This window comes from Uloborus diversus, chromosome 1 (genome assembly GCF_026930045.1).
Source record: "Uloborus diversus isolate 005 chromosome 1, Udiv.v.3.1, whole genome shotgun sequence".
NCBI classification, from domain to species: Eukaryota; Metazoa; Arthropoda; class Arachnida; order Araneae; family Uloboridae; genus Uloborus; species Uloborus diversus.
Window position 1 is genome coordinate 112,339,172 of NC_072731.1, and position 20,641 is coordinate 112,359,812.

The window sequence follows — 20,641 nt, forward strand, 5'->3', positions numbered from 1 at the left end:
GGGATCCCTCTCAAACAGAACCTTGGTTATGCCACTGCAAACTGTTGACAGAAAATTAAGGGTTCCACGAAAAAAGTGAGCATTTAAAAGGGTTCCACTGATCACAGAAATTAAGAAACACTGTCTTAAACTATGTCTATACCAAATACGAATCGGTGCAAACATAAAACTTTAGTTTCACTGTCATCCACAAACCTTTTTAGTGATATAGTACAGTACCTCTTCGGGAACCAGAAAACCGGGAAAATTTTGCTCAATACTACAAGAAATTACGTGTGGTAATATGTTTTAAAGCTAACATTTATTCAAAATAAAATTCATTTAACTCAATACAACGTTTTGAACGGTCAACCAATTTATCCGTAGACTTTTTAATTTTGGTAATATTCTTAAGCATCTGTGTCACGGCTGCTTGAATGGCTGGATGAAACATCATCGTAGTTTTCAATTTCAGGAACAGAAAATGAATTTGCGTCCTCGATCACCCTCCGTATTCGTACAAACAATCACTTGTGTGAATATTTTCTGAAAGGAAGTTTTTACGATGATGCTCCAGCCATTCAAACAGCCGCGACACAGATGCTAAAGAATACTTCAAAAACCAATAAATTGGTGGACCGCTCAAAGCATTGTATTGAGTCAAATTAATTCTATTTTGAATAAATATTAGCTTTAAAACGTCTTACCACGCGTACTTTAATTTATCGCTAAAAAGTTTTATATTTTTTAAATCACGCTGTGTATGATTCAAATACCTTTTCTAATTATTTATTTTTCAGTTTGCAAAAGTAGGACCCAATATGGAATTGGTAAATAACCTTCCCATTGATAATTTCAGTTTCTTAAAATAAAATAAAATAGCAACAAAAAAAAATGTATGCCAAAATAATTTATTCATCGCATTTTCAAACTGGCCGTATTTTCAAAGTGAAAAATATCACAAAAGGAAAAAAAAAAACTGAATTTCACTTCGTTGCATGTACTTTCACAGGCCATGTGTTTGATTTTTAAAATTAATTTTACCAAAAAAAAAAATGAAAAGTAACCATTTTTGTCAATTATTAATTTGGTAATGTAACCTTTTTTCCCCTCCACTGACGATGGTGATGACAATTGAGGTTTGCTCTCTTGCCTTGTGGGGAAAAACATGTTTAACCTTCACATCATCCACTGAATGTGATACAATGGAAGTTCCATAACTATAGTTTTACTTCAGAGAGCTTCACAAAGCGACATACATATTTTGAGCATGCATGGCTGTATCTTTGAACATGTCTGCCGCTGTTTAATGGCCCAGTTAGAGAAATGGTTAATCAGAAATACTAACGACGAGACAAAAACTTCAGAAGCTAAGAATAGCAAATAGTAGTTTTATGAGACAGAAAAGCAAAGGGCAAACTAAAAATCGATTCCTTTCCTCGAAAATTAAATGGTAGCCTTTTTTTCCACCTCCGCGAATTGAATTCTAGATTAACGAGACCCAGAGACAAAAGGCGAATTCGATTAACATTGCTACATGCGCTTTGTCCGTTTATCCTTTCGGTAAATAAAACATTAATTTATTCTTTAATCAATCATCATTGACGGAACACAATGGGCTCTCCGTTTTCATCTGCGGCGGAAAGAAATGTCTTAAAGAAACGTGAAAAACGAAGCGAACAAACAAAATCAAATCTGTATTTTGCTGAAAAGATGGCGAAAGTTAAGAACAAAGAGAGAGTTACATTTATTATTGGGGAAACAATACATTGACGCATTCGGCAAGGAACAACACAACTCCGAATTAATTCCTCCTGAATACAGCGCGCTCGCTTTTAAATGGCAGCGTTGCCAAAAAATGAAGAATAATCGGAAAGAATTAAATGTGGTCTTTGTTATTTGGATCCGACTCCAGGGAAGAAATGTAATATACCGCCGCTTTTACCGACTCCACACTTAAATGCACAAATATTTCCTTCTTTTCTTCCCCTCCTTCATTCCCTCTCCGCACTCTCCATTCTTTTCCATTTTGAATGGAATTATCAACGGTTTTTTTTCTTAACTTCTACTTCCACTCCCCCCTTCGCAATTCTCACTTGTTTTGCGAGTAATCTAAGAACAAAGATCGACTTCACACGGCAATGCTGGATTTTTGATAGCCGGCTGAATTGTCCTTCTAAATGAATAACATGACCTAAAAGCTTTAATTTTCTCCTTTTTTCCTCCTGACGTCCCTCTAGCAGCTTTTGGGCCGTATGATTGATGTTTCAATTGTGGCGTTTTTCTTCGCAATTCCAGCCACGGAATGCTTCTTTTTCTAGAGAGAATCTCTAGTGGCGTGCAGGAATTTCGTAGAAGTGGAAAAGCGAGAGAGAGAGAGAAGAGAGAGTTCGTTTGTCCTTTTAAGGTTTCATTTGCCAACTCGAAAGAACAGCCGAGGTGGAAATTGATTCGTCTCGAGTTGGTGCATTTCATGAATGGTCGCTTTGAAACAATGTATTTACGCAACTGTCGAAAATATGAAGCCTCTACTCTCAATCGTTTTATTCTGTAAAAAGAAATATACTTATCAAGCTCTCTTATATGCTTCCATTTGTTCGGAAGAAACAAACCTTAGAGCAGTCGTTCTTCATCCCTAAGTATTTTAAGAATAAGTGAAGTATAAATTACTACAATGGGTTTTGTTAACAAAAGCAAAAAGGGTAAATCTAATCAAATTTTTGAAAGAAATTTGAAAAGTTGTTGAAAGTTTAGAGCTTTTGAATATAATGCAGTAAACTCCCGATAGTCTGCGAAATTGGGTGACACCAGCGCCGCGGATAATAAAAATCGCGTATAAAACGCAAAAAAGGTAAAGTGAAGGACAAATAAGTTTAAAATTGTCTTTCCTTAAAAATGTGCTGATGCATGATACTTTCTAAAAACAGTAAAATATATATACAGTAGAGTAAAAATGTTTCGTATTTTTGCACAACAGAACTTAGCATCATTAAATAACAAGTATGTGCAATGAAGAAAGAACAAGAATTAAATCCTTATCTTTACTAATAATTTAATAATACTTTGTTTAATTATTTATTAATACTTTGTTTATGCTCAAAGTCTCTCTGTCTGGAGGATATCTATAGGATGTCTGAATGTCTGTGACGCGCATAGCGCCTAGACCGTTCGGTCGATTTTCATGAAATGCGGCATAAACTTAGTTTGTAGCATGGGGTGTGCACCTCGAAGCGATTTTTCGAAAATTCGATTTTATTCTTATTCTATTTCAATTTTAAGAACATTTTCCGGAGCAAAATTTTCACAAAATGGACGAGCAAATTACGAAATTATCATGACGTGGAATGGGAGAGCGAATGAACATGGACAATTGGCGAGAAATTCGTCATCCATTATTTGTAAATATACAGGCGAACCGAATGTCCTTTTAATTTTCAACTACGGGCAAAGCCGTGCGGGTACCACTAGTAAATAAATAAAATAAAAGCAACGGAGTTCAAATTGACAAGTTTACAACAGTAAAACAGCTATCGGTATTCGCTTTTTGCTGCGAAAACACATGTTCCCGATAGTCAATCAACTCGCGGAAAATCCGCCCCGCGGATAATCCGCTCGTGGATAATCGGGAGTTTACAATACAAGATAATCTCGTTTATCCGGACTAACTAGGACCGAAAGCAATACGAAAAATTGAAAACACGGAAAATCCGAGTTTTATCCACAACAGTGGTGTTCACATAGGGTGACCTCCTTATACGCCGTATACTCTCAAACATTTTTTAGAAATACAGCGTATACCCACAAACTTCAAATATTTTCATATTATGTACATGATCGCATACATATGTTGTGAGTAATGGATTACTGGGAATATACCCTCAGAAAAATTGATTAGAATATCACTGATCCACAATTTATCAAAACGAATCCGAAATTTCAAAAAAAAGAAAAAAGCTATAATTTTCATACATCATATTCGGTATGATTCATTTAAATTTGAATGTTTTTAACCTCCTCAGCCCTCATGGTAACTCCTTATGATAACTTTTATTTATTTATTTGTATTAAGTAGATTTAAACAGATAGAGAAGTACATAAAAAATGTTCAAAAAATTACCGTTTTTTTTTTTTTTTTTTTTTTTTTTGAGAAAATTAGTCTCCACTGGAAGAGTGGCACTGAAATAATTGTGTTATATACCAGAAAAGGGGAGATTTGAGTGCGAATTGGATAATTTCGTATGGAAAACACAGTATATTGAAGGAATTCAGGAGAATTTATCATTAGTTTCTACTTTTAAATAATTAAAAATAGGAAGATTCCCGATAAGCAAGCATGTATTTTTCTTTTTTTTTTCGGAGAATTCTGTTTTCATTTGAATATGATGCATTAAATTAAAACCTGTCCATGAAATACCTTTTTTTTCAGTACGGAAATATCGTAATAAGAAAATTAACTAATACTGTGCAGCATTGGCACATTTATTTGCCTTGGTTTCTTTCTTTCTTTCTTTTGTAAGCTGTTTAGCGCCTCCTACGGAACTAAGGAGGATAACTGAAATACCACTTTGAAATTGCCATAAAAGGAAAACTAATAAACCACTTGTTTCCATCCATTGTAGTGATTTTAAAAACAGTTAAAAATATTGAGAACGATTAAAATAGCTCGAAGTCTTTTTGTTTTATTTCGTTCGTTTTTACGCTGGCAGTCAAGAGTTTGAACTTTTTTTTTTTTTTTCATTAACGGCAATACAAACTCATGACTTCCGATCAACTAGTACCACGTTTGAAAACGTTCGATCCAAGCACTTTTCTTTTACAACTAATGAAGCCTAAATTATGATCAACCTAAATCGTTTTTTTTTTTTTTTTTTTTTTTTTAAATCTTGTTTTCTGTTAAATTTCTTAATTCCGAGAAAATGTTTATGCCAAACTCAAGTCCTTTGTTAACCAGACTTAGAAATGTAGATATTTGAAGTCTTTCATCAATGACTACAATTAACCCAAAACCTGAAAAAAAAAAAAAAACCGTAAGAATAAATAAATTACAGTTTTCCCACATAACACATTCATTTCAGACTTTCGATAATTCGTCGCTATCTCTCTTCAATTTTTTCCACATTTAATTTCGGTTATTAATATATTCGTTCTCGACAGAAAAATTATTTAACATAATGCCTCAAAAGAGTCTCAATAAATCCCGAAAACGGAACATCAATACCAAAAACTTCAACTTCGATTCTTCCCTTTAACGAGCAAACTCATTTATCATCGGAAAAGAAACCAAAACAAAAACAACCGCTCGACAATTACTACAACTGCATTGCTATTTGAATGCATGGTCCTTATTATATCTCGTCAAAAGTTTTCCACCAAATAATGCCACAACAAATTCAGTCATCTTTTTTCCTCTGGACTTTTTTTTCCCTTCCTCTACTATTTTTATGATTTGCTGAAAAAGAACGTGACAACCCTTCTTCCTTTGAAAAAAATTTCTTATCCCTAAATGATGCAATTTAAACAATAACTCCTACTAACCCAAATCACCCGTAAGTAGTCGTTAAAAGAGGAAGGCGACTACGCGCCGCTGCAGATAAAAAGATCCCGCTTGAATAAAATATCTGATGTTTATGACTTTAAAGAATGTGAAAAAAATCCCCGTTTCTTAAGTACGCGGGGGAAAAAATGATAAAAATGAAACGAAATGAATAACAATGCTCGGTGAAAATCTTTCTTCTCTGAAGATTCGCTGTAATTCAAGTGCAGTCGCATTCAAATTAATTTTTCCCTGAGGTGCTACTTTTTTCCCCTTCGATGCTTTATTTATGTCGAATCGATGTACGTCCCCCCTCCCCCCTCTTATTAGCAAATTGTAGGTTTCTGCGCGTGGAACGAAAACATTAAAGATGCCCGTCTTGAGTAGCTTATTGTTTCTTTTTCGCTAGTAAGTGCGAAAAATTAAATGTTCTGATGCAAAACGCCACTTCAGAAAAGGGACGGTATCTATTTAAATATCTTTAACTGACGTACATTAATTGAATTTGAGAAGTCCTTTTCCTCTTGCCCTAAAGTAGCTGAAATAACAATTTTTTTTCTTTAACTTTTAGATTCCCTTCTTGCGGTTATGCTTTTCGCAATCACGTGGGGGGGGGGGGCGGGGGGTAGCACAGACGCCACCGCCAAGGAGTGGTCCCGCTCGAGGAGGTCAGTGGACAGTGGTGTTCGCAGAGTTCAGTTTTATGCTCACGTTAGCCTTGAATGAAAGCAACCGCTTTCTAACCATGGCGAAGAAAATTTTTCCTCTTTATGACTATTAAAACAGCGAGCTAGACTTATTCTCGTTATGATAATCTGAAAAATCAGAGTAACGTCAACTTTGGTCAAGTGAGGACAATAAGCAATTCGTGATTGCTCAAAAATAATAACTGACAAGAGGTATTATAAGCTGGGGAAGATTTGCTAATTTTCAAAGAAAAACATTTTCATGGTTTTGGTTTTAACTAAATTTTAGTAGAGATTGGTGCATTATTACGAATTTTTACATATATTTTAAAGACGGAAACAATGATTTGCATTTTTTTTTATAGAGGAGGGCAATGTCGTTCTTTTTAACGATCCGTTCATCAGAGGACCGTTCATTCTTTCATTTAACTCGTTCATTTGAACGACTTCGTTCATTTAAAAAGTTATTAGTGATCTCTCTGCATGACATACTCGCGTATACATTTGAAATGTTTCATTAGATCAGTAATATTCTTTGAAGGAAAAATAACTAAAATCACCTAAAAAGTAGAAAAATACGGACATGAAAAATGAATTAAAAAAACTTTATTTAGGTTTAGATTTATAATGCAATTAAAGTGCATATTGTAAGATTTTTCTCAGTTGCCGAATAGATATCTTTTCCATTAAAAAAATCGGAGGCACCATATCAGCACGTCGCAAAATTAAGTAATGAAATATTACTATATAAAAAAATAAACTGTTTGTTGAAGTAGAAAATTTGCAAAATTGAACTTACGTGAAATAGTGCACTAATTTTAAATAGAAATATCATATCTTCAAGCGTAGAATGGTCACAGGTGAAAAAAACAAAACAAAAAAAAAATTTTAATCTGTAATTCAGGTCACATTTTTTAAAAAATGTAAATCACGAAATAAATAACAGAGAGAACTACAAATAAAAAAAAGAAAGACAGGCTACAATATTAAACACGAGAATAAAGAAATGTTTATTAAAACTATGTACTTTAAATAACATACTCTTAGCAAAAGTATTATGATCATAAAATTTCTGCTTTTTACATAAAAATTGGCGTAAGCTGTCGAAACTGACCTGTTTTTGACCCCAAAAACAAACATTTGTCAACCATGACATCTACCTCAAAAGAAAGAGAAGTGCGGTCCTTCAAATATTTTTTGCCAGCTACACTAATGTATACATACATATAGTATTACCAATAGGTATAACGACAGAAGTAACAACAAATTGTTTGGTAGCTCAGTCGGAGTACTGTATAATTTAATGAAAAAAAAAAAAGACTTACCTAAATATTAGGGAGCTTTAAAATTATTCCACAGTACCAATGAGAACAGAAAAGAAACATACACACAACACATTTTAAATAGGGGGGGGGGGAGGATTAGACAGTAATAATCCGTATTTAAAACCCCTGGATAATGGAAATGGAATCTAAAATTAAGAGACTTGGAATACGCCAGGCAAGTTAAAAATAAAGTCAAATCAATAGATGGTAGTTGATAGGAGGAATGTTACAGAAGGCGAAAGGATCACCAAAAAAGTGATAAAAGGTACAATAAAGTGGGGCTACTTGGACCCGAAACTTCATACTTTTTGCGAGTTTTACACTGAATGCTTTGTTAAACCCATAATGTGAACTGATAACCTTGTTTTTACGACTTTTCAGACGTTCTGCTACCACCTAAAGCCGTTTTTAAACAACAATTTTAACTCCTTATATTTTTTTCTATTTTTAAAAATTGGGTTCAAGTAGCCCCATGCTGTTGCTACTTGGTCCCACTTAGCAAATCCATTAGAAAAAGCTGTAAAACAGATGATGGTATCAAGACGGACCAATAATTTAAAAAAAAAAAAACCCTCAAAACGTACATTCTAGTGAGCCAACTACTTATAAAGATTGCAAATTATTTATATAAAATGATACGTATATATAAAAACATATTTTTATGCAAACATAATTTCTCAAATAGAAACATAATCTAATTACAGCTAAAAACAATTGAAATGCCCATTATTTAAACACTAGAAAGAATTAAAACTCCTCAATTTAATGGCTTGGGTGGATTTTTTTTTCTCTGATATTATTTATTACCTGCTCTTCCTCACTACTAAATACTATAGGATGCGTAAACTTGTTTTGTGAATGATCTTTTAATTTCTTTTTTAGAATTGATATACTTCAATCAAAATGGGTTGATGCCACTCTCTAAGGCATTTCTCCAGAACTAGTTGAATCTGGACACAACTGTAATTTTTTCTCTTAATAATCCGCATTATTTCCTACTGCAAGAGGTTCTCTTTTACTTTCGGACCCTATTTATTCCCAGATCTACGAATAAACGGGTATAAATAGTGACTAACCTCTTCATTTAAAAATATTCCAAATCTTACTTAACATAATTTAGTGATGAAATTTGGTTTGGAGTTGTTTGAACGCTGGGTTCAAGTAGCCCAATTTTAAGGCAACCAGTGCACTTTTACTAACTTATATTAGTTACTGTGTTAATTATATAGCTAAAACCTTAAAACACTGTTTTTTATTAAGAAATAAGATGCAAAAATAAAACTATCTTGACCTTGATGATATCAGGTGTTTCCATGAACTTGCATGTGAAAGTTTCCAGACACTAAAAACAACTGCTAAGACAACTTGCAATCAAAAGACGGGAATAGCAGAAACTTTGTTTCATGCTCCCTGTCATAGAGAAAAATTTTTAAGTCTATACATTGAGTTTTATAGGACCAGGATGGATTTTAAACACATTTTTCTCATGGGTTCAAGTAGCTCCCGGAGGCTCAAGTAGCCCCACTTTACGGTACTTTTAGAAATAATTTTCGCGACAGAAAGTGTGAGAAGGACCAAACAAGTTGCACAAAACGTTACTAATGGATACATGGAGAAACTGCAAATGAAGAATTGCAAAAGTTAAAGAAAAATGATGAAGAAAGCAGAAAGTTATTAGGTTCGTAATGAATTTATTGTACTGCACTGAGAAAAAAGAAATTTGAGATTGAATAATGAGTTAAAAATTGGAAGATGAATGTAGTTCAAAAAAACAAAATGCGATTTTATTACAAGTGCATCAATGCAAGGTTCCAAACTGCTCACCGTTCAAAAGAACGTTCTTTCATTTTTTTAATGAACGAACGGATCCGTTCATTTTAAGGATTCGTTCTTTTTGACACGTTCGTTCATGAACGACACATCCCTAATTTTTTACTGTCAATTTACATCAAACAATGGAATATTAAGTTAACGTGTTTGTATTGAAAGTGTCCTTAGATTAAACGGTACGCGATAAATCGGTAAAATGTCAGTAGTGAAGACAGTATAAAGTTAAATGTTTGAAAAAACTACGGCACAGTAAAGTCCTTCACAGAATAAAATAATGATCAACAAGTTACTGCTGCTCTGCATTAATGTAAAAGTTGTTGAAAACGTTACACTAGCAAAAATTGTAGGGGAATGTGGGGGCAAAGTGAAATAGTTAAAAGGACTGAGCTTTTTCAAAATAAACAAACTGGAAATTCGGTTTGAAAATTAGTTGGAAGTGCAGTACAGAAGTACACATTACAGTAAAGAAGGAACATTATATTTTATAATAAAACTTGCATTGAAACATTATTATTATTATTATTTTTTGGTGGTAAATTTGACCCTTAAAAAAAGTGGAAATTTTTATTTATTGATTTATTTTTTCATGGGGCAAAGCAAAAAATTAAATCTTTTTCCAATGAAATATTTTATGTTAGATTATAAAAAATATTTTTTATCAAATGAAAATCAAATAAAAATGTTGAATCGATAAATGAAACAATAAACGAATAAGTAAATATATTAAGTAGTTAATGCATGAAGAAAAATAAATGATTGAGCAAACAAGTAAATGATTGAATAAATAAATAAGTGAATTATTAAATGAAGAAATGTAAATGAATTACTTAATAAATGAATAGATATGTGATTTAGTAAATTGTTGCGTGAGTAAACGAAACTATTTCACTTTGCCCCATCCACTGTGCCCCTCATGGAATTGATTAATTGTACAAAATATGTAAAATACAAATTAGCTTAATGTTAACTAAATAAATACAGCATCGAATATTAGAAGGTCTCAGTTAATGTTTAAAATGTTATTAACAAGATCATTTTATAATATCAAAAATATTTTTTGATTTAGAACAAATATTACAAACAATATGAGTGTCAATTTTTGAAAACAGCCTATATTGCAATATGCTTTGATTTTCGGCGGCATTTTTTTCCTGACTGGAATAGAATAAATGTGCTACTACATAGTAAAAATATTACCAGATAGGGAGAACTATAAGCAGAGTAAATATTTCACTGTTTCACTTTGCCCTACCTCATTCCCCTACTACTATTTTAATTTTGGCACACAAAAATAAAAGCATGGAAGGATGAGAAGTTATTCTCAAAATGAAATGATGGGGAATTTTTGGAATAACAAAGCTTGATGTTGATATTGTTCTCACCTTAAGATGGAAATTTGTTTTCTGAACATGGAGCCATGAAAAATCATTTAACAAAACATAAAATGATGGAAAAGCTGTTGCAATCAACCATGTTTACATGTTCATTTAGTATTCAAAACAGGCGAGTTAAATGCTGTTAGCAGAATTTAAAATAAATAAATAAATGAATAAAAATTTGATGACATTGCGCATTTATATATCTTATAATGAATACATATAGGAATACTTTTGGCAGATAAAAAATGGTTGAAAAGTTGCTCATAGCATTTGACTGCTTTTTGGTGTACTTTAGTTGTAATTCACACGACCGAACATCTTTTGTCTTGCAGGCCAGGCCCGACGAAAGGATATTTCAGCCTAGTTGGAAACTAGGGCCCCAGCGCTTATGGGGGCCTGGTTGGAATGGGAGTAATATAAGTTTTATAATTTTTAAGGGGATGGGGCTACGGAGACCAAATTGACGCAAGCGTCAGATCGAAGCTTTCTTATTGGTTGAAAAAAGCTTCACATGGCAATTCGAGTGTCTGACTGATGTTCGAATCGATTGGTGAATATGGCCGTTAGAAGTAAGTTGGAAACATTCAATTGTGATCGGAAGAAGCACTATTACCGATAAATCAGATCAATGCCTAGACTGGATTCCAATTTGTAAAACTGGCGTAGGACCGCAGGCGCTGTCTGCTCTACCACGTGTAATCCTTGAGAGGAGGTTTAAAATATAGAAAGTGGATAAAACGTTGTTCCTCGACGCTTATCGAGCAAGGTAAACCTAAATTTTCCTTCGTTAAGATGCAGAATTTTGGAGTTATGGACAGAAGTGTGCAACGACAGGATAATAGTGGCAGTGAGAAGCAAAAGGGTGTAAAGGAACTTTTGTAAGTTTTGAGAAAAGTGCATTTGCATTTCAGATCCTGGGCAGGCTTTCATTGATTTTTTTTTTTTTTTTTTTTTTTTTTAAATAATTCTGTACAGCAAAACCTACCCTGGACTACTAGACAAGTATTATTCCTTGAACCAGCGCAGAGAGAAGTTCTCCTACTATTTGTACTGGTTACCTAGAAATTTTTAATTTTGGTACTTCATTCATTTGCTTCTCACTGCCTCAATAGCAGAGTGAAGAATGTTGGGGGGAGGGGGGGGACTTTAATATATCGATGGATTTTTTTCCTTCTCTTGATGCGTTGAAAATCCAATGGATATATTGCTGACACGATACAAATTTTTACAAAAACTATGCTTTCTTGTTTTTAGTTTTTTAAACATGACGGTGGAAATGTAGTTGGGCGGGAGTTCTATAACGCCACACTAGTCCAACTTTGTTTGAGCAGCAACTTCTTATGTTTTCAATACCGAAAATATGTTGGGAACATAACCTAAACAATGAATTAGATTAATAGCAGTTTTACCTCCACGTCGATGCTAAATCCAAAAACATTCGTTGTGTGGACTCCTTCCACTCGATAACTTTCGAACTAAACGCGACTCCGGCAAAGGAAAGGGGTGCATCGAACACGTGTCCGCTGGGAGTTATTGAAATATCAATTTATTGGCTGACAGGGGGCGCTCGATGGCATGTGTTCCGGGCAAGATTAATGGAACTCCGATACTTCGACCGATTCTCCCTTATGATTCCACGAAAGAAGAGCTGATTAGCGAAAACTGCGGTTTAATCGCCGGGAAGATCGCTTCCGATACCATCTCTGCGGGATGGCAAGGAACAGCGAATGTCCACGGGCACAAAGCACGATAGGTTAATCCGAGTAGATTAAAAGGACATTGATCGCAAAAACAGAGATGTTAACAAGACGAACAGAAGTGCTGCGCAATACCTCGGATACTTTTGAGAAGAATGGTAACCTTGCGGAAGGCCCGATTTGTTGCTTTTCTTTTTTTTGGGGGGGGGGGGAAGGGGGGGGTATTGGCACTCACGAAACTGTGCATAGTAATACTGCCCTCGCCCACCACCACTACATTCAACGCTGCAATATTTAAAAAGATATTTTCCAGTTTGTTGATAGCTAGCTGCGTCGTCCCTCTTTGCATGGTCTACCTCAAAAATAAAAGTTAGTTCAAGTGACGCGAATTCAACAATGAAGATTGAAAAAAAAAAAAGAAAAAACTTGTGAAATTTCCCGGCAGATTGCGGAAAAAAAACCAAAAAGGGACAATTTTAAATCCCCCGATAACAGAAAAAGCCACAGAACAAAAGCCGGAATTTTATTCGTTCATATTCGAGAAAAAAATGGCGCCAGATCTTTCTTCTCAATATTTTCTTCGCGTTACAAAATTGAAGGGGATAATTGAAGGGGATTTCCATGGATATTTTATTCTAATTTTTGCGAGCATTTTTTCGCCCTCATATTAGAAAAATGCCATTTTCAAGTCCAAAAATTTGAAATCTGAACTCCCATTCAAATTAAGCCCTGGTTGCTGATAAGAAAAAGCAATAATTCCAGAAAAAAAGCATTTTTTTACTGAAAAGTAAAGGCAAATATATATAGAAAAGCTAAAAACTAATTATTGCATTAATATAAAGGAATGCGACAAACATTTCAATACTATAAATACATCAAAGTGATCAGTACAAAACTTAATGGGCGTTACAACCGAAATAGTTTTTCGCTGAATACAATTAACTCGATATTGAGTGGAAGTGGGGGAAAAAATTAATAAAAATTTAAAAGCAGGATTTCTTCACTGTTAAACTGTGGATTGCATATCGCTTTTAGGTTGAAACGTTGAACACCAGAGACACCTTCTTAAGGCTGCCAGTTTGTCACCACCTATGGCACTTTTAAAGGTGCCAGAAGGAGCCAAATGGCATTCATAAGTGACCACCACTTTGACCCTAAAAAGTGAAACTTGCAACCTGCAATAGTGTTGAGACTTCTAAAAAATGTGGTAATTTAAAATATTCGTCAAAAGATAAACTTATGCTTTTAAAACTAAAATTACAAGTGGAACCCTTCCCTTTAATTGGTTTCAAAGTAGTTCTGTAAAACATTTTGAAAAATAGAAATATAAATATCGCTTTCATGTCATTCATTCAAGTATTTAAATTTGGAGGTTTCTCTTTAGTTTCGGTGACTGTAAGACCTTATATTTTGATAGCGGGAGGATGAGGGCACCGTATTAATGCGTCAAAAAAAAAAAAAAAAAAGTTTCATTATGCTTTTCGATAGCTACCTATTCAATTGTATTTCATTGTTACCCAATCGTGTGGTTTTATGGTCAGTAACGAAAAAAAAAAATCCAACATCTGGCATTCATTTGAATTTTGACGTCTTGAATTCAAATTATTTTTTTCGCGATCACAAATAGTGATAAGACCATACTCGTTACGTTTCTTCTTTCTAAAAAATCTTTTTTCTAAAAAAGGAATAGAATGAAAATGACCAAGAAATTTGTACCCGTCATATTGTGACTGAGAGTTTTCTAAAATAGGTAATACGAGGCATATCCATAAGAAAAAAAACATGTGATTAGGATGCGGTAATAAAGATACAGATTTTATGGTCAATATTCATCAAGTACACTTATCATAAAGATCATTTACAGTTTATAACGTTACGTAATTTTATTTCTTATTAATCTAAAATGATGGGAATCGATAATATAGAAATTTTGTGTTTAGATAAAATTTGGATTTCAAGTTCATCAACATAAGTGTTTTTTCCTGAAAACGACAAAATTTTATACAAAAAAACTTTTTTTAGTGTAAAGTCTGCTTAAGTTAAGCCCTGAAAAAAAGATGAATAAAATTAAACCGCAAGCGATTTGTTTCTATATGACAACGAAAATTTCGCTCTCTAAATAGATATTAAAAACAACCGTCGTCATGGTAAACTGAAAAATCAGAGCAACATCAAATTTGGTCAAGTGAGGATGGCTCATCCAGCAATTCGTGAAAGATTGGGTAAACTTACCTTGTAGATACGAGGTTTTCGCTGCTCATTTGCCTGTCCCTTCCCACGTCCCCTCTCGACGAGGCGTGTGATGTGGCTGTGGTCGCCAGGGAGACACCGGTGATGACGCCACTGTGGTGCGAGGAGTTGAGCGTCATGAATGGCAGGGGGGAGAGGTGGCTGGTGGCACCGCTGGAGTGATGTCCGACGCTGCTGCCGTATCCGTTCGACAAGAGATGTTTGTCCAAACGATCACCTGCAGGAGAAAAGAGACAGTGGTCAGTTGGATGGATCAAAAAGATGGAAGAATGGCAACCTTGTTTTGAACTCGGTTGACTTACCAAAACGGTGACGTAACTGTCAATACAATTTCTCACGCTGAATTTATTTTATGTAAAAACTTCTGCATGAGATGCGGTAACACACACACACACACACACAAAAAAATATATTTCTATTCTATTAATTTTAAGCTACTTCTTTCCAAAAAAAAAGAAAAAAGAACAGAATAACGCTGTACATGAAATACACAAAAACATGCACAAAAAGGTTAAGTTAAAATTTACTTTTAAATTGAAAGTTTGTACGTAAAGTTCGTGTTATTTTGGTTTAAAAAAAGAAATTGAATAAAGCAGTATGGTAAGGAGAAACGCTCATTGATTTCAAAAAATATTAGAAAGGGTCAAAAACAAGCACTTTTTTATTTTCCCCCTTAACTAAATAACTTTGTGCAATTTCTGTCGTCAATCAACTACATTAAGGGGAAAGTAGAGATGCTTGATTTGTTTTTTGTTTAATTAATAACTCTGCAACAGGTAAATGCAGTCCTTAGAAAAAAGACAAATTTCTGAAACAGTTTCTTTTTAAAAGAAACTAAAAATAAATTCGTAGTTCACTTCAAAAAGTAACAACATGAATTGAGAAGAAATTTTTCTTGCTTCAAAACAATAATTAGTATAATAAATAAATCAATAAACTAAAATGCTTAAAAAAATCAGATGTAAAAGTTATTCTTTCTTCCTTTTTTGTAATGAAAAAGCAATAACTTAGTTGAAATTTTAACGAAATATATAGATTTCCTTCAAAAGATTTCATGTTACATGGCACTGATAACATAGACGCCCCCAAAGGGGGAAGTTTTGAGATATATCCCCTCTCCCCACCCGAAATACAGAAATGTTCCTTTTTTGACTACAGAACACGAATAAAACTTCTCGTATCCCGCCTTCCCCCGAAATTGAACCCTTTCTCCTACCGAAACTTTTTCTGTATACGCCGCTGACTGATTAAACTGATATCCTTTTAATTCAATCTTGTTAACAATGAATTTCATTTGAAATTGATAAAAACAGTGGAAAACTTCTCCATGTTTTTTTTTAACTTTCATTCGTTTCGAGAATGATTTGGAATGAAGGAAATCATCTCACTTTATGTTGAATCATAGGATCGATTCAAAGAGAGAATCCCGTCCAAATCGTGTGCTGGGATGCCGATAGAGGGCGTGACCAACGTAGATGTCCATCTCAGGCATCATTCAAAAACTGACCCAATGACAGCGAAGGGATGATCCCATCCCAGAGGGCTGAATGAACAGGTGTGGGCCTCCCGTTCATTCTTTTTCTGACCATTCTCGCCTATCACACTCCTTGACAGTTTAGTATAATTACAGTCATCCGCAAAAAAAGAACAGTAAGCTTTAATTAAAAAAGTTCTATGTCACTATGATATTGAATAGACACGCCGGCACTTTTGATTTCACATTAATATTATCTTTAATTGATTTTTTTCAATAGTTGCAGGACTTATTGCGTAATACTGGATGGAGGTTAAAAAAAAAAAATCCTGTGCTACAAATAATTTCTCTCTCTGCAAATCTGCAAAGTATCGTGCATTCACCATTGGTCACGTTGACGCAACAGAAATGCTTCTTGAGAGGGAGAAAGAGAGGTGACCAGTGGCGTAGCTAAGGGGAGGGGGCGGTCCGCCCCGGGCGGCACTTGTCTAGGGACGGCAAATTGGCCCTTTTGATATGGAAAAAATAAATGTATTTACCCAATAAGGAAATTATGGCTTTAATCCATTACTGCAGGCAAGAAAATGTCTTCTTAAAGCACTCAGTAGGACAAAATAACGTTTCAGGGGCATAATGGACAACTTAAGTAGTCCTGTAGTTTTCAATTATTTCCAGTAAATGTCTCAACAAACGAAGAAAAGGCGGCTCAAATCATTTCAAACCAAACTTTCCCAGAAAAATATGTATGTTTCGACACTCAAATTGATGATTGAAAGCTCGATAATGATAAGAAGTTTTCTACCTGACTTGAGCTGCACTTTTCTTCGTTTGTGGTGTCATTTTATTGCAATAATTGAAAACTAAAGAAATACTTAAATATTCCATTTTGATCCAGAAAAGTTATTTTGTCTTTTTGAGTGCATTATGAAACGTGCCTAGTATTTTTTTTTTTTTTTTAAATAATCTGTTATTTAGACTGTAGAGGTTAACTTCAGGAAGACGAAAACAATGAACTTTTCCAATTTTTGTTATGAGGAAAAGCTAATACAAAACTTTAAGAGAGTTTCTTGAAAGCCTGCTCGTGAAACAAAAACTCCCCCCCCCCTTTTTGTTTACTTCAGGAAAATAGTAACAAGAGTTAAAAAAAAGAGGGGGAGGTGTAAAATGTTACATGCAACAATTTATTGCTCATCACACTTTATATGTTTCAGAGTTAGCTTTGATTTCTCTTCTTCAAACGAAGTATAAGGGATTACTGTTTTCTTGCTTTTGAGAGTAGATAATCTATCCGACGATTTTGGATCACATGTTAGTCTATTCCTTATGGAAGGTAAGCGATTTCTTTTTTCAACATTTGATTTGGACCCTCAACTTATTCAAACATAGTCTAAAATGCGTTTAAAAGTATTTTCAGTTTCAAATAATTCCGGTTGGGAACCTCTCCCACCCTCCAGTCTGTAGTCTAATAGTGCGAAAATGTTTTTAGGCGGGAGAGCGCTTTAATATCTCATCCCTTTTCCTGCTATCACCCAAGATAGTTTAGAAATACGTTTTTAGACCTCAATGTTGGAAAGTTTCTGGGCAGAGCCCTTAACCTTACCGTTTTCTCTAACGTAGTAAACACAGCCAAAATGTACATATTTAGGCCATTAATTCTGAAAACTTTCTGGGAGAGAACTCCCACCCTCTGTTCTAAAGTCTCAATATCTAGCTTAAAATAACGTTTTTAAAGTTTCGATACTTCATCAATTTGTGAAAACAGCATTTGAACCCTGACTGTCCTTGATCTCCTAACGTGATCAAATACAACCTAAAATACGTTTTTAGGACTTCAATTTTGGAATTTTTCTGAGAGAGATAACTTAATCGCCCTACCCCTATCACCCAAACGTCGCCAAAAATTGAAACTGCGTTTTGAAAACTTCAATTTTGAAAAATTTTCGAGGCGAAGAACTCTTTACCCCTCTTCCTAACGTCCCCAAAAATACCGAAAATTTGCTTGAGTAGGAGAGCTCGCTAACCCATCCATCTGACTGATAGTCTAAAATGAACTTCTGCCTTAAGAATGAGTTCTAGAGTTCAAGAGAGAAACCTCCCTCTGTCCCCTCTTATTCTTAACATTATAAAACAAAGCCCAAAGTCGGACGTTAATTACGGAAATTTTTCAGGAGCGAACCGCTTGGCTTAACAACATTTTTAAAGCCATTATTGAACACGTCAACGTCACCACAGACAGCCTAGAACTGCGTTTTTGAGACTTCGGTGCCAAAAAATTTCCAAAGAAAGAACCCGAATTAAAAATGATTTCAATGTTAAAAACATTTCAGAAAGAAATCTCAGTGCCCCTCTCACCCCTAACGCCTACTATTGAATTAGAATACGCATGCAATTGCGTTGCCAAAGATAGCCCAAAAAAAATGCATACTTCAGAGCTTAATATTTTCGCATTGAATATCCGATCATTCCCGATTTCCTTAACTTTTTTCTAAGTAGTCTAAGATGCAATTTAAAATTTCGTAAAATTTCCTTTCGTTGCCCACCAAACCCATAACGTCAACAAAAAAACTGTAAAAGAGACTAATTTTGAAAAAAAAAATCGGGAGCAAACCCAACACGCCCTCTTATAACTTGACTAAAATTGAGGTTTTTGACTTAAACGTAGCAATTTTTGTCCAAGTGTGGGCCTTTATCTCCCCCTCCCCTTTTTTTTCTTTTGAAAGTATATAGAGAATAATTAAGGCTAATTTTTTTTTCAATTAAATTGATAGTTTTAATTTAAACATCTTTGAGTTTTATGTATTAGCTATTTCGCAACGAAAGGGCAGAAAACTGAGGAACGGGGCGGCACCTACAGTGGCTGCAAACTCTCTAGCTTCGCCACTGAAGGTGATTCGCAGACAATCTTTATTTTTAGTAGATATTTTAATGATTATTTTTTATTCTTTAAGATTAATGTCAACAGTATTTACATATTTCTTTGAAATTCAACAAAGAAATTTTCAATGATTTTTCAAAATGTATTATTCAATGAATCCAATTTAGAAATAACTATGAAACTGCATCTTCAAAGTTGCACAAGCAGTAATGAAGGAACTGAGGGTGTTTCTTCGTTCTCCAACTTCCGTTTGCCGCTAGCGATGACTAAAAGGTGGATTTTAATGGTACAGTTAAACCTGTGAAGTTGACACCCTTGTAAGTTGACCACCTATCTAAGTTGACCGCTTTTTTCAGGCACGGAATTAGCCTTTATCATATAAATCAACCACCTGTTTATGTTGACTACTGAGGTAGAGCACCGCAAGTGGTCAACTTAAACAGGTTTCACTGTATTTTTCTCAATTCAGTTTTCGGCCCCTTTAAAGGTGTGGAGGGATGACAAAGGGAAGAATGGCTTAACCTGGATGTCCTGTAACCAACAGTACCAGTGTTGACCGGGTAGATATTAACAGTCCGGAGGAGATAGGGTTACAGAAACACACAGACCCGCACAGATTTTAAGTGGCTTGGGTGCTCTGCCCCCTGCTCGTTTTACTCGACAACCCCCTTTGACTTTTGAATCAGGTCAACCAATCTTTTAGATGGTTTTCACAGTTCGCGTTTCTTAATTTTGAATAGTTGTACTATACTTGAGAAGTTTCTCTTCTGGTTTTTGCCAAAAGATGCAATTATGCAATTAAAAGCACGGGTGCGGCTGTATAAGGAGAGAAATTGCATATTAAAGTTACCCTGAATGGCTGTATGCCATCGCAAACCCCTCAACCCCCACTAAAAATTTCAATGGCACTGTCTGCGCCATGACCCCCTCCTCCCTCCAGGTGAGCACCCATGGTGAAGTCACAAACATGGAAGTTCAGAAGTGCTTCAATATTTTTAGATGATCATGGGTGGGATACTAAATTTCTTTGACAATTATTTTCTATTATGGATAGAATACGAAATCAATTTTTATTGCATGTCGAAAATATTTGACATTGTGAAACTCTGAAAGTAATATGTGAATGAATTAGCACTTTGGAGCATAGGTGGAAACCGAAGACTTCACTTTAAAATTTAAAATTTATAAAAATCTGAGAACCGTATGCTTCAATGGCTAAAACTCGACATCCATTCAACATTTGCATGTGTCTTCAACCTCTCAACGTATAATTTGTTGGGTGCAAATGCTATAACGCTCAGGGCTCGAAAGAGTGAGTTACTACTAATGAGTTATTGCGAAATCTGGAGCGAGAAACTGCTTTTTTTTTTTATCAAGGACTTGACTTTGATGTCTCTAGTCATCAAGGCAAAACAATGCGGACAGGGACAGTAACACCGCAACGTAATAATATCGTCTTCATAGCAGTAAAAAAATGTCTGAAAAGATTCTGGTAAAATCTTAAAAACTCCAAATCTATTTAAATTTAATGTTTTCACCATTGCATTTAATGAAAGGGTCGGGCTTTTGCCGTGATAATTTGAAAGAGAGTGATTCGGTTTGATCACCCAGTC

The 20,641-nt window shown here is 34.6% G+C and overlaps 1 protein-coding gene across 1 annotated transcript in view; it reads right to left on the minus strand.

Moving 5' to 3' along the window:
• LOC129234430 (dachshund homolog 1-like) overlaps positions 1–20,641 on the minus strand; it is a 255,566-nt gene that overhangs the window by 103,529 nt on the left and 131,396 nt on the right. Inside the window, exon 4 of the mRNA XM_054868433.1 lies at positions 14,662–14,896. Within this exon, the coding sequence (XP_054724408.1) occupies positions 14,662–14,896 (235 nt within the window). The remainder of the gene's footprint in view (positions 1–14,661; positions 14,897–20,641) is intronic.